The following is a 13,007-nucleotide window of genomic DNA, read 5'->3' as shown; positions in this document are numbered from 1 at the left end:
TAAAACAACAGAACTATTTAATATATTTGAAATATATTTAAAAAATATTATTTTTCATATTAAAGCATTATTAAATTAATCAAATTTTTTAAAGAATCGTTTAAAAGTTTGCCTAATTTCGACTGTAATTTTATTTATTTTGTTTGAAATAAACCAATAAAGTTGTATATAAATTTGCTTTTTTTGTAAATTTTAAACATTTAAACGTAGTTTTTCAAGATTTGCAATAAGTAAACCCCGTGGGACCCTTACGGGATACCCGGCAGGCATACATATATGGGCCCCAGAGGAAAACCGCGGCCAAGATCCGGCGGGTTCCCGATGGGTTCCCCGTATGGGTCCCAGTTGCAAACCCAAATGAGCCCCTTACGGTTTTAAAGTAGGGGATTTGACTGGGACCCATACAGGATACCCAGCGGGCATACCCATATGGACCCCATATTGAAACCGCGGCCAAGATCCGGCAGGATACCGATGGTCTTCCCATACGGGACCCAGTTGACGACCCGTATGGGCCCCGTACAGCACCCTTATGTCAATGTTGGCTGGGAGGGTTCAACCTCCACACCTCATCTAATTATGGATTCGATCCAATAAATACAGAAACATATTTATCGGCTTACAAAGGAAAAAATATAAGCTTGATTGCAGTTATTTTAATGACTGGGTTAATTGCGAACGAGTTAACAGATGGTGCATTTATTGGTAATCGTTTCATTGATTTTAAAAACAGAACTCTATTGCCATATTTTATTCAAAATCGAGATTTTAACAATGGATAAATGTCGGTTTCATCATCAATCTGATGTTATGAAAATTTTAAATAAGAACAACATATAAACTTCGCCCACCTTATTACTTTTAGCTTAATCCTTTTAGCAAAATCATAAAAAGCAGCTATAAAAATTTTTGTCATTTTTCTTAAAATTGTAAAGAAATAAAAAAACAGAGTTCGAGATTTTATAAAAAGCTGGAATTCTAACAATTATTATGATAGCGTTCTCGTCTATAACCTTATGCGTTGGCAAGGAATAAGTTTAATATGTTAATTAATTAGCTGATATTTTTCTTCTTATCCTTGAATTTAATATAATTTTTTTACTATTAATTATATTTTATATTTTTCCTATTTCAGACTTTTCATTTACTACAGGGTTATGCGGAATACAAGTTAAAATAAGAAAATATAAAACTAAAATAAAAAAGTTAGAAAATACTCTGTAAATTATTAAATAAACTCAATCCTTGGATTTGAAATGGCTGCTCCCTAACTTATCATTTAACTTTTTTAAATTTATATTTTCTAATTTTGACTTTCTTATTTTAATTTATATTTCCGCATAGAACAATTTATATTTCCGTATAAAATAACTTATATTTTAGCATAAAAAACTTTACAATTCCATATAAAAAAATTTCTATTTCAGAATAAAATAATCTTTATTTCAGCGTAAGTGGATTTATATTTTCGCATAACCATATATTTTAAATCACTTTGACTTTATTCGGTTAAACGTAGCAAAATGATGTTTTCCAAAATCATCTCAAACCAACTTATCTAAAAACTAATGCTTCTATAGGTAGAGTATTAGATACACATACAGTAATTTACCAAAATCACAAAAAGCACTTTTCTGGCTTGAACTTTTGTTGTAAGTTTGAGTCTTTTTGATTCTCATAACAACCAAAAAGAGTAAAACTTACAACAAATTTTCAGTAATTTTTAAATATTGTGCCCTCATTGTAAATGCTAAGTATATGTATTTACATTAAAAGCACTACATTTGAAATTAACCTCTGTTTTCTGTTTTTGAAAGAAACATAATTAGATTGCGCTTAGAAAAAATGCATGTATCATGAGCAACTTCGTAAAACATAATTTAGAAAAATCATTAAACATAATATAGCAATATAATATAATATAACAATGTAATATTTTGCTATATTTTGTTAATTGCAATATATCTAATCGCTAGTCACAGTTCTCCAGATTTCAGATTCATTTCCTCATTAAAACCTCTTAATTTCAGAATCTCTGATAATATTAGCCATAAAAATTTCTAATACATATATAAGTCATCTGATATATCATCATTTCAAACGAAATTAGATGTCAAAATGATTTTAATTTGCAATTATGTCTGAATGGAAATATTTTGTGTACTAATCATTACAATTTTTATATTCTGCAAACTTAATGTGGTCACATTCATCATTATAAAAAAAGTAAAGTTTCTTTTTAATCAAATTAATTAACAACAATAACTAATAATTTCTGGTCATTTTCTCCAAGAACGTATGTAAAGGTTATAAATTGTTCTTTATTACACTGTATATGCTATCTGAGATACCTGATATATTTTGCTAAATATGTGAGATATGACATGAATAAGTTACCTTTAATTAAACAACCCAATTTGATATTTAAATAGATAAAAAAGTTTTGGAAAAATGAACTTCATTTAGAAACAATTTGACGTCATTTATTTTATGAATAGTTTTTTTGATTTATATATTTTATTTAGTAACCAAGTTCTTCGGTAATTATTGGAGAAGTATTTTCAAAGCATGTATCGAATTGAAGAAAACAAAATTGTTGATCATGAAATATTTATTTAAGGTAAATACAACTTGTTTTTATTTTCTTATTCCAGCTAAATGCCACCACGCGTTTGTTGAATTTAATTTCTGGTTATTTAATTTAGACGATAGAGAGGCGTTTCCGAAAACTTTTTTTACAAAAAAAATGAAAAAATCTATTTAAGGGATATTTGCCCAAAAAAGTTATTATTTTGCTGTGTCATTATGAACAACAATGAAGAAGAAGAAGATTGCAGCTTAAACAGAATAGAAACACCAGAATAATTTATCGAAAATAATATTGAAAATATTACTTTCGATATTTTCTTCTGGTGAAAGAAAACGATTCTTTGTTAAAGGAATTAAAGATTGATAATGAAACATCAGATGATTATAGTAAAAGAGATTCGTTCATCAGCGTGCAAACATCTGAATGCACTCAAAAAATTTGCGACGATGGAACTAACAGTTTTGTTGAAAATAAAAATGAAGATGAAAACTCTATTGAAAAATTAAGTATATCCGAATCTATGTTTTTCAATTCTATTGAAAAATTAAGTATATCCGAATCAATGTTTTCCTTAAAAGTTGAAGATAAATGTTTAAGCAGTAACAATCTCGCTTTAATGAATCATACGATTGTCTCGCATACTGATAATGAATCTATTTTAAAGCAAGATATTTACGATAACTTTATAATTCAAGAATTTCATGAAAATGAAGAGTTGGAAATCAATCAGACATCTCACTTTTATAAGTTCATGGTAGTAGTTCTGTTTTCCATGTGTATCATGACATTTAAGTTTTATGTAAATAAAGTATAAATATCTGACATTTATACGTTTATGTAAAACAATTAACAAAAATAATAGTTGTTGAAACAATTTTATTATTTAAAAATTGTATATTAATCAAAAAAATAATGTTTTATTGCTTAAAGAAATATATTTTATTAAAAAATTTATTGTTTTGTTATTTTCATTACATTTTTTTAGGATATATAGTGGAAAACAAGGTCAAACCGTACACCATATTATTTCGTGCACTGCTTGGAATAATCAAATAAAAACTTAACGGATATAGCTATGCAAAAAGTATAAAAATAGATTCAAAAACAGAATTATTTTCTCTATTTTAATTGATAAAACTATATGCCGAATCGACTCCGTTTTTTTACCTTTTATATAAAACTTTAAGGAGGAGTCAAAATATATCAAAATATTACATATACTTCTCTAATAAGTTTGATAGAATTTTTTTTCAAGTTTTTTTTTTGACTTTCAAAAGCTGTACAAAATTTTTATAAAATTCCTCATTTTTATCTGTTTGAATTTTAATACTTTGTATACAATTTTTGTTTAACTTTGGAAGATTTCCTGAGTTCTTTGGTAATCCATGGTGACTTTAGGCTTTTTTTGTTTAAGTTAACTTTGCATTGTGGGAAGTTTACATTATTAACTTCATACTAAAGAAAAAAAAACTCATTCTAAATAATGAGTCATAAACCACATTTGCTTCCGAAGAAAAATTTTTATGTTTCCAATGTAGTTTTGATAGTTGTTCTTTAAATGATGCAATATTTACTTTACTGAAACAGCGTTTCAGTAAAGCGTTTTTTTGCTATGGATACTTATTTTAACAGAGTCCTAATTTGCATAGGAACAACCTATTTTGATATTTGCAGATATTTTACGAGTGCTATATTCACTAAATTTGGTACGAGTAAACAATACAAGGTTGAACTTTATATTAAAGTTATTTTTTTTATTTAATTGCTATGGATACCTACGTTGCTTAACAACCACTTTTCTTAGATACACACGGATAACTAAATGTTGGAATAAGATTTTATAGGATTTTTAACCGTCTTATTTTAGATAACTGTTAAATATTAAGGTAAAAAAAAACTGTTAAATATTACGCACGAAAATAAGTTTCGAAACTTAAACACAAAAATAATTGAGCTCAAACCCCCCTTTTTAAAAAAACATTTTCTAAAAAAAAGCATAAGTAATCATTTCTAAAGAATTCTTTTTATAAAACTTACAGTAGTTAAGACATTTACGACTTCCTGTATTTTAATTTTTAGTATAAATTAAAGTTTTATTTATTTGATCATTCATTTCTGATGAGTCTTTATTGATGAAACACAGTATAAAATGAAAAAATTTTTTGTTAAGTGAGATTCTACTAATATATACAGTATTGGACAAAACATTTGCAACCAACATCGAACAATGCTGAAAAGTGTTCCTAATTTTACATGTCTTAAAAACGAAACGAACTATACTACCATAGCAAACAGTTCAGGAGTCTGGAGTCATAGCATGTCATGACATGAGCAATCAGGTGACAGCACACAGGAAGAATTTCGTTGACAAGTGCCATTTTGCAGCGGACAAAACAAGTGCAATTTTTTTGGTTTGTTTCATTTTCTTAAGTCTGGTCCGTGACAACGTCACGGAAGTTTTTTAATAATTAAAGGAAGTATCCAGAAGTTTCCAGAAGAAGTATCTGGAAGCATCCAGTAGCATCCAGAAGTATCCAGAAACATTCAGAAGCATCCAGACGCATCCAGAAGCATCGAAAAGAAGCATCTAGAATCTTTCAGAACAGGTTCACACAGGTTTATTTTACTATATAAGAGACAAGCAAATCGACATATAATTCAGTCAGTATATGGAAGTCAATCAGTCAGTATTATCAAGACAGTTTATCGAAGTGAGTTTTATCAAAGTGTTTTATCGAAGAACATCAATACAAGAAGTGAAATACAACAAGTGTTTCATTACATCAATACAGTCCACATGTAACCAAGACGTTGTGTTCCACAGAGCATTATTGTATCATCACAAAGTAAATGTAACAAGGTAAGCCTTGAGAAGCGTGATTATTTATTTTTATTATTTTTATGACTTCAAGTGCAAAAATGGCTCCCGACAGTCTTGGATTGGAACTAAGAAAGAAAACTATTGGCAATTACGTAAGTGGAATGTCACAAAAAAGTATTTGTGATAAATATCGCGTGAAAAAATGGACCATATCAAGACTATGTTCCAAGTATCGTTCTGCAGGACAAAACAAAACATATCGTTCTACGGACAAAACAAGTGCAACTTTTTTGGTTTGTTTCATTTTCTTAAGTCTGGTCCGTGTCAACGCCACGGAAGTTTTTTAATAATTAAAGGAAGTATCCAGAAGTTTCCAGAAGTTTCCAGAAGCATGCAGAAGCTTCCAGAAGTTTCCAGAAGAAGCATCTGGAAGCATCCAGTAGCATCTAGAAATATCCAGAAACATTCAGAGCATCCAGACGCATCCAGAAGCTTCCAGAAGCATTGAAAAGAAGCATCTAGAATCTTCCGGAACAGGTTTACACAGGTTCATTTTACTATATAAGAGACATGTAAATCGACATATAATTCAGTCAGTATATGGAAGTCAATCAGTCAGTATTATCAAGTGAGTTTTATCAAAGTGTTTTATCAAAGAACATCAATAGAAAAAGTAAAATATAACAAGTGTTTCATTACATCAATACAGTCCACATCCAACCAAGAAGTTGTGTTCCACAGAGCATTATTGTATCATCACAGGGTAAATGTAACACAGTAAGATTGTTTTCTCGACGCCCTGCAAAGAAACCGCTGATTTCACTAAAAAACTAGAAGAAAAGACTCCTGTTTGCTACATCTCATATTGACTGGAATGTACAGAAATGGCGAACTGTCCTGTTCAGTGATGAATCGAAGTTTAACATCATTGGGAGCGATGGCATTTGCTGTGTACGTCGACCGGCCGGAAAACGCCTCGATTTACGTTACTGCCATAAGACCGTGTAGCATGGCGGAGGCAATTTAATGGTCTGGGGGGTGTTTTTCTGCTAACGGTCTAGGTCCAATACATCGAAACGATGGAACAACGGACCGTTTCATGTATAAAAATATCCTGAAATATGTTATGTTACCTCATGCTGAATGGAATATGCCAATAAAATGGGTTTTTCAGCAAGACAACAATCCGAAACACGCTGCAAAAGTAGTCAAGCAGTGGTTTCAAGACAACCACCTATCGGTGATGGATTGGCCGCCTCAATCTCCGGATCTCAACCCGATCGAGAACCTGTGGGAGATCGTCAACCGCAGAATTAATCGTGAAGGTGTTCGTAATAAGGATCAACTGTTTGAACAAATCCAAAAGGCCTGGGCAGCGATTCCACAAAGTTTCATTGATCACCTGATCAAATCTATGCCTCGAAGATGCAAGGCTGTGATCGACAACAAAGGATTCGCCACGAAATATTGATAGCGAAATACATACAAATACATTTTGTCGAGTTGCACTTGTTTTGTCCAGAAGGAAATCAACTTTTTTTAATACTTTTGATTAATTTATTAATTTTCGTGTACAAATAATGAACTTTGGGATGAATAAAACTTGAAGAACTTTGTCTCTAAACAGTTGCATAGTTATTTCTCTAAATTAAAAAATTGCAGCACTTTTATATAAAGAAACTAAATTAGCATTATTTGGTTGCACTCGTTTTGTCCGATACTGTATATATATATATATATATATATATATATATATATATATATATATATATATATATATATATATATATATATATATATATATATATATATATATATATATATATATATATATATATATATATATATATATTATAAGAGATTATCAAAAAAGGAATAACAAGGAAGGAGAATCAACAACAACCAGAACAAAATATTACACAACTAAAAAAATCAAAGGCCTATTTTTTGGGATTATCAGTGACAAATATGCGATTAAAATCTATAGCAGAAGTTAGCAAAAAAATTATATATTTGTGTCGCGTCTTGAATCCACTACTCAGAGAACGAAGTTATAAAATGCGTTTATCATAATTTGCAAGTTAAAAATAATGAATCAGTTAAGTGTCATAAACTGAAAACAAAGTAAGAAGAATATTCATCTTTCCCTGTTGCGGACACATGTATCATGTTTTAAATATTATTAATATCCCATACGGAAATATTCCATAGGTATTCCATGGAAAACCTATGGAATTCCATAAGTAAACTATGGTTTTCCATGAAAAATGGAAATTACATAGAATTTCTATGGGTGAATTTCTATGAAAATAGAAATCCCATGGAATTTCCATGGGTGAACCATGGGTTTTTTTTTCCATGGGTGAACCATGGTTTTTTTTTTCTATAGCTCATGTTGCATTGTTAATAGCTCATGTTGCGCTTTTAAAGATGCCGTCAATTCGTAGAGTTACAATTTATTTATTAACACTATAAATGCGTTATAAAATGCACATATATATATATATATATTTATTGTTTATATATTTAAATATATATTATTTATGCATATACTTATTTTAGCTATAGCTAGTAGATTTGCTTACTTTGCATAACTTACAATTGTGTTGGCTATAATATTAGCGACTTGCGTGAATACCCTTGGAGCCAATGGATTTCCATGAGTAAACCATGGTTTTTCCATGGAAAAAAGAAATTCCATGGAATTTCCTTGGGTGAATCTCCACGAAAATTAAAATCCCATGGAAGCTCCATGGGTGAACCATGTTTTTTTTTTCATATTTCATGTTGTATGGTTTGCGTTTTTTGCGCTTTTAAAATTGCCGTCTTAACTCGTAGAGTTACAACTATTTCGAACTTGATTAAAAAATATTTTCTGCATTCTTCTGCTTTTCTGTATATAATAAGATTATAAATTATATGTTTTTTATTATGCATCACATTTAATATGATTCAAACTAAACATACAAACATAAATAACATTTGCAATAGTTAGAATATGATAAATGTATCCATTTTATAATGCATCATAATATGATATTATCAGAGATGTTGGTTTCGAGACTTAAATCTTGGTCCCGAGACTCATTTAACTGTCTTGTTCTTAGTCTTGGTATTGAATCAAAATATTTTGACTTTAGTCTTCGCCTATACTGTTTTTACGTCTGTGGATATTATCATATAATAATGCTTTATAAAATGCATATATATATTTATTATTTATATATTATTTATGCATATACATTAGCTATTGCTAGTAGCTTTGCTTACTTTGCATAACTTGCAATAGTATAGGTTATACTATTGCAAGTTATGCAAAGTAAGCAAAACTACTGGCAATAGCTAAAATAAGTAGATACGCGAAAATCGCGTATCTACTTATTTTAATTTACGGAACCAATTTTTTATGCTAAAATTTTGGTTCTTATTTTTTCAACTCCTTTTTAGGCAGCGTGAGGAAGACGTAGTTTTGTGGAGTCTCTTTCGAGAAACATATAAACACATGGAAACTTTTGGAAAGAAGAAAAGCTAATCTTGATTTTTTTAAGACTTTTATGTATGGTTACTAAACTTTTTTTTTGGATATTTTGCTCTTAAATATTAGGTTGATGTTCTCTCATGAATTTGTGGTCAAAGAAATGTAGAGCCGGCTTTTTTATTATCAAAATAGTTTATTTCATGCATTTTTCAAAGTTTCTGTCGGAGAACTGCGCTAAATCTAGCTTTACTTTTAATTCATCAACCAACAACTGCAAACGAGATATTTTAGCTTTTTCACTTATTATTATTTTTCTTAAAACTATGTGTTAGTTTTTGTTATTCTTTTTTTTTAATATAAAGTTTGCTGACAGACTATTAATTTTTCTAAATATTTTATATTTAGTTTTTTTTTTAATTTAAAACTTTCATGTTTAAATAATCTGAGTAATCTGTTGTCTGAGATGAATAATAAATTTCGCACATTTTTAACACTATTTCCATTTCTGATTTATCACATGTCTTAAATTTCTTTATATCAGAAACATCGTTGATGTTAAACAAAAAAGTGCTTGTTTTACGTTTAGCTGGAAAAACAATAAACGCTTTCTCCAATATTTCAGTTATGGAATTCCAATTAATGGTTAACCTTTTTTTAAGAACCTGGATGTCTTTATAAAGCCCATTTAACTTGTTTAGATCACTTTGAACCAGTTCTATTCCAGTACGAGGGTACGAGGACTTGCACTGGGCTCTGATTCTGACTCAGGTAATTGGGACCCCAGAAAGAAACTGGGCCCCCAATCCTCAAAGAGAAAAAAATTATTTTTGTTCTATAAATTTCTATCAGCGCATTATTTACAACATTTTATTTAACTTGCCTTCACGTTCGTTTGTTTCTTTGTTTGGTGTCCGCGCAAAACAAATACTAGGTCAGCGGTAACAATAAAAGAAATACGCTAAACTTTAGTGTGGCGTATTATAAAGTAAGTTTAATTTTTTTTTATTCCAGATATATTCTAACAGTTTTAAACAAAGAAATCGTGATCATCAAGTTAATAGGTTTAAAGATGATTATGGGATATAGTCACGAGATCGTGATCTTTTTGCTTTCCTTTTGTAGACTAGTTCTGGAACATCCCTACACACAAACCAACAGTAATCTGCAAGCAAAGCCTCATTTTAACGACCTTGATATCTTTGTTCTATTACATAAATAACTTGGTGAAACCATTCCTCATGTTTATCACTAACAGCTTCAGGGGGGGGGGGGGGGGAGAAGTCCAGGTGTGAGTGGAGGAAATATATCTTGAGGGACATGTTATATCCAAGTTGATGGTATTTTTGTAGAAGTTCTAAGTTACTAATTGAATGTAGTTATAATCTCATTTTTTGCCTAAAAATCCACAAATCACTCCCTTAAGAGCTTTTCAAGTTTCCTTTTCTAGCCCCTTCAAAACTTCGTCAAATGCAGGATTCTTTATAAGATGACGTATTTTTGGCCCAACAAAAATACCCTCTTCAACTTTTGCATCACTTATTTTTGGAAATTTGTTTCTTAAAAAAAACTTTTACGGTGAATAGACGTGTTTTTATTGATCGAAGAAATTTATCATTCAAACGTGTTTTTATTGATCGAAGAAATTATTTTTTTTTTTTTTTTTTTTTTTTTTTTTTATAAAAAAAATTTAAAATTAAAAATAAAAAATGATATTAATTATTAAATATGGCAGTAACCATTAGTGAAATTCGAATAATGTTCAAGGAAATGTTTGCGGAGTACAAAAAAGATATAGTATTACTAATAAAACAACAAGAAGAAAATATTCTTAAACTCATCAGTGCGAACGCAAAAATAACGAGCGATCGACAACAAAAAGCTGAAACAAACATTAATGACAGCATGGAAAAAATTAAACGATTGGAAAAGGATGTATTTGATATAAAGGAAAGTTTAAATTTTCACGAGGAACTTATCGAAAAAAAGGTCAAAAATAATATTGAGTCTATTGAAAAAAAAAGATTTTGTAAAACCGAAGCACATAAAAACGATGAGTATATTGACTTTAAAAAAAAACTTAGGGAAATAGAGGATCGGTCACGAAGAAATAACCTTAGGATTAAAGGCATCAAAGAAAATGAAAATGAAACATGGTCTGAAAGTGAAATAAAAGTGATTAAACTTTTTGAGGAGACTCTAGGGGTGAAAAATGTGAGAATTGAACGAGCGCATCCTAGTGGACGCCGAGATGCAAAAACACCACGCACAATTATTATTAAGCTGTTAGACTACAAAGATAAGGTAGAAATTTTAAAAAATTCTTCTAAATTAAAGGGTGAAAATATCTACATAAACGAAGATTTTTGCTTCGAAACGAACTTAATAAGAAAAGACCTTAGAGAAAAAATGAAAATTGAGCGGCAGCTGGGAAAATTTGCATACATATCATATGATAAGCTGATTGTACGCGAGTGGGTGTCTAAGAAAACGAAAGAAATCCCGAAACCGTGTCAATAAGAGTTTGGTTTATTACTTTTCTTTTAACTATTCCTAACTATTTTATTAACTATTTTTGCGTTTAATTATATATGTGTTACTTTAAAATAGAGGAAAACTTTATAATTGAATTTCTAGATGAAAATGTCGCACTCAGTGACGTCGATGACTCTAATAACTTTAATCAAAAAATTGAAAGCCAATACTATACAGTTATTGAATCTTCTCAATATCTTCAAAAAAATAAAAATAGTTTTTCAATTTTAAACATTAATATTCGAAGTTTAAATAAAAATTTTGAAAATCTAAGGTTTTTGTTGGATGAATTAAAACACGATTTTAAAATTATTTGTCTAACGGAAACTTGGTGTAAGCGTGGTGAAACAAATGCCCAATTTGAACTAATTAATTACTCATCAGTTCATCAACCACGTGGTTTTGGTGTTGGTGGGGGTGTATGTATTTTTGTTCACAACTCAATTAGTTATAATTTACGTCACGATCTCTGTGTAAATGAAAAAGATTGTGAGTCATTATGCATTGAAATAATAAATAAAACCACAAAAAAAATAATTGTAAATGCCACATATAGACCTCCATCTTCTAGCTTAAAAAAATTTAAAACTCATCTTAAACCATTCTTAACAAATGTTAATAAAACCCGAAGTCATGCCTACTTAGTTGGGGATTTTAACATAGATCTAATAAACCATGCTTCAAATAATAATGTTAACAATTTTATTAATACTCTTCTTCAATATAATTTAATTCCGTCAATAAACAAGCCAACGAGAGTGACTAACAACTCTTCTACACTTCTTGATAATATAATAACTAATAACCATCTTAATAACAGTCTTTACACAGGCATAATCAAAACTGACTTATCAGATCATTTCCCAACATTTCTAGTTACTAACAATATATTATTTAACAGTATTCTTTCTCAATCCATTATATTTAGGCGACAGATCAATGAAAACTCGGAAAAAAAATTTCAAAATCTTTTAAAAGACAACGTTGATTGGAATTTGGTATTGCAGTCACATGACGTTAACAACGCATATGATCTATTTTTAAATCAATTCTGCAAGCAATATGATAAAGCATTTCCTGAAAAAAAAATAACTGTAAAAACCAAAACTGTTTTAACTCCATGGATGTCTAACGGGTTACTAAAATCTTCAAAAAGAAAACAAAAGTTATATGATAAGTACTTGAAAAAAACAACTTATAAAAACGAAATGACATATAAAAATTATAAAAATATATTTGAAAAAACAAAAAGGAACTCAAAAAAGCTTTATTATGCAAAACTATTAAGCAAAGCCACTGGAAACACTAAAAAAACATGGAGTGTAATTAAAGAAATAATAGGAAAAAAAATTTATGCGAGAAACATTCTGCCAAAAAAAATAACAATTGATAAAAACACAATTTATGATAAATCAATTATTGCTGAAAAACTAAACAGCTTCTTTACTAATACTGGTCCGAATTTAGCATTAAAAATTCCTATGAATTCAACACCATTTGAATCTTATTTAAAAAGTTACGATAAAGTCATGGATGAACCTAATTTAAAACTAATTGAATTGCAAACCGCCTTTTTTTTGCCTTAA

General features: G+C 29.4%; 2 protein-coding genes across 2 annotated transcripts; both read left to right on the top strand.

Annotated features, from left to right (window-relative positions):
- The first annotated feature begins 10,614 nt into the window (after nt 1–10,614).
- On the top strand, nt 10,615–11,406 carry LOC136086972 (uncharacterized). The gene has a single exon (XM_065809474.1). The coding sequence runs from the start codon at nt 10,615–10,617 to the stop codon at nt 11,404–11,406; it is 792 nt and encodes a 263-aa protein (XP_065665546.1).
- A 71-nt stretch (nt 11,407–11,477) lies between these two features.
- LOC136086971 (uncharacterized) lies at nt 11,478–13,007 on the top strand. Its single transcript, XM_065809473.1, has one exon. It carries the CDS (start codon nt 11,478–11,480, stop codon nt 13,005–13,007), a length of 1,530 nt encoding a protein of 509 aa, XP_065665545.1.

Source organism: Hydra vulgaris, chromosome 11 (assembly GCF_038396675.1).
Source record: "Hydra vulgaris chromosome 11, alternate assembly HydraT2T_AEP".
Classification (NCBI taxonomy): domain Eukaryota; kingdom Metazoa; phylum Cnidaria; class Hydrozoa; order Anthoathecata; family Hydridae; genus Hydra; species Hydra vulgaris.
This window is presented reverse-complemented; position numbering and strand designations above follow the sequence as displayed.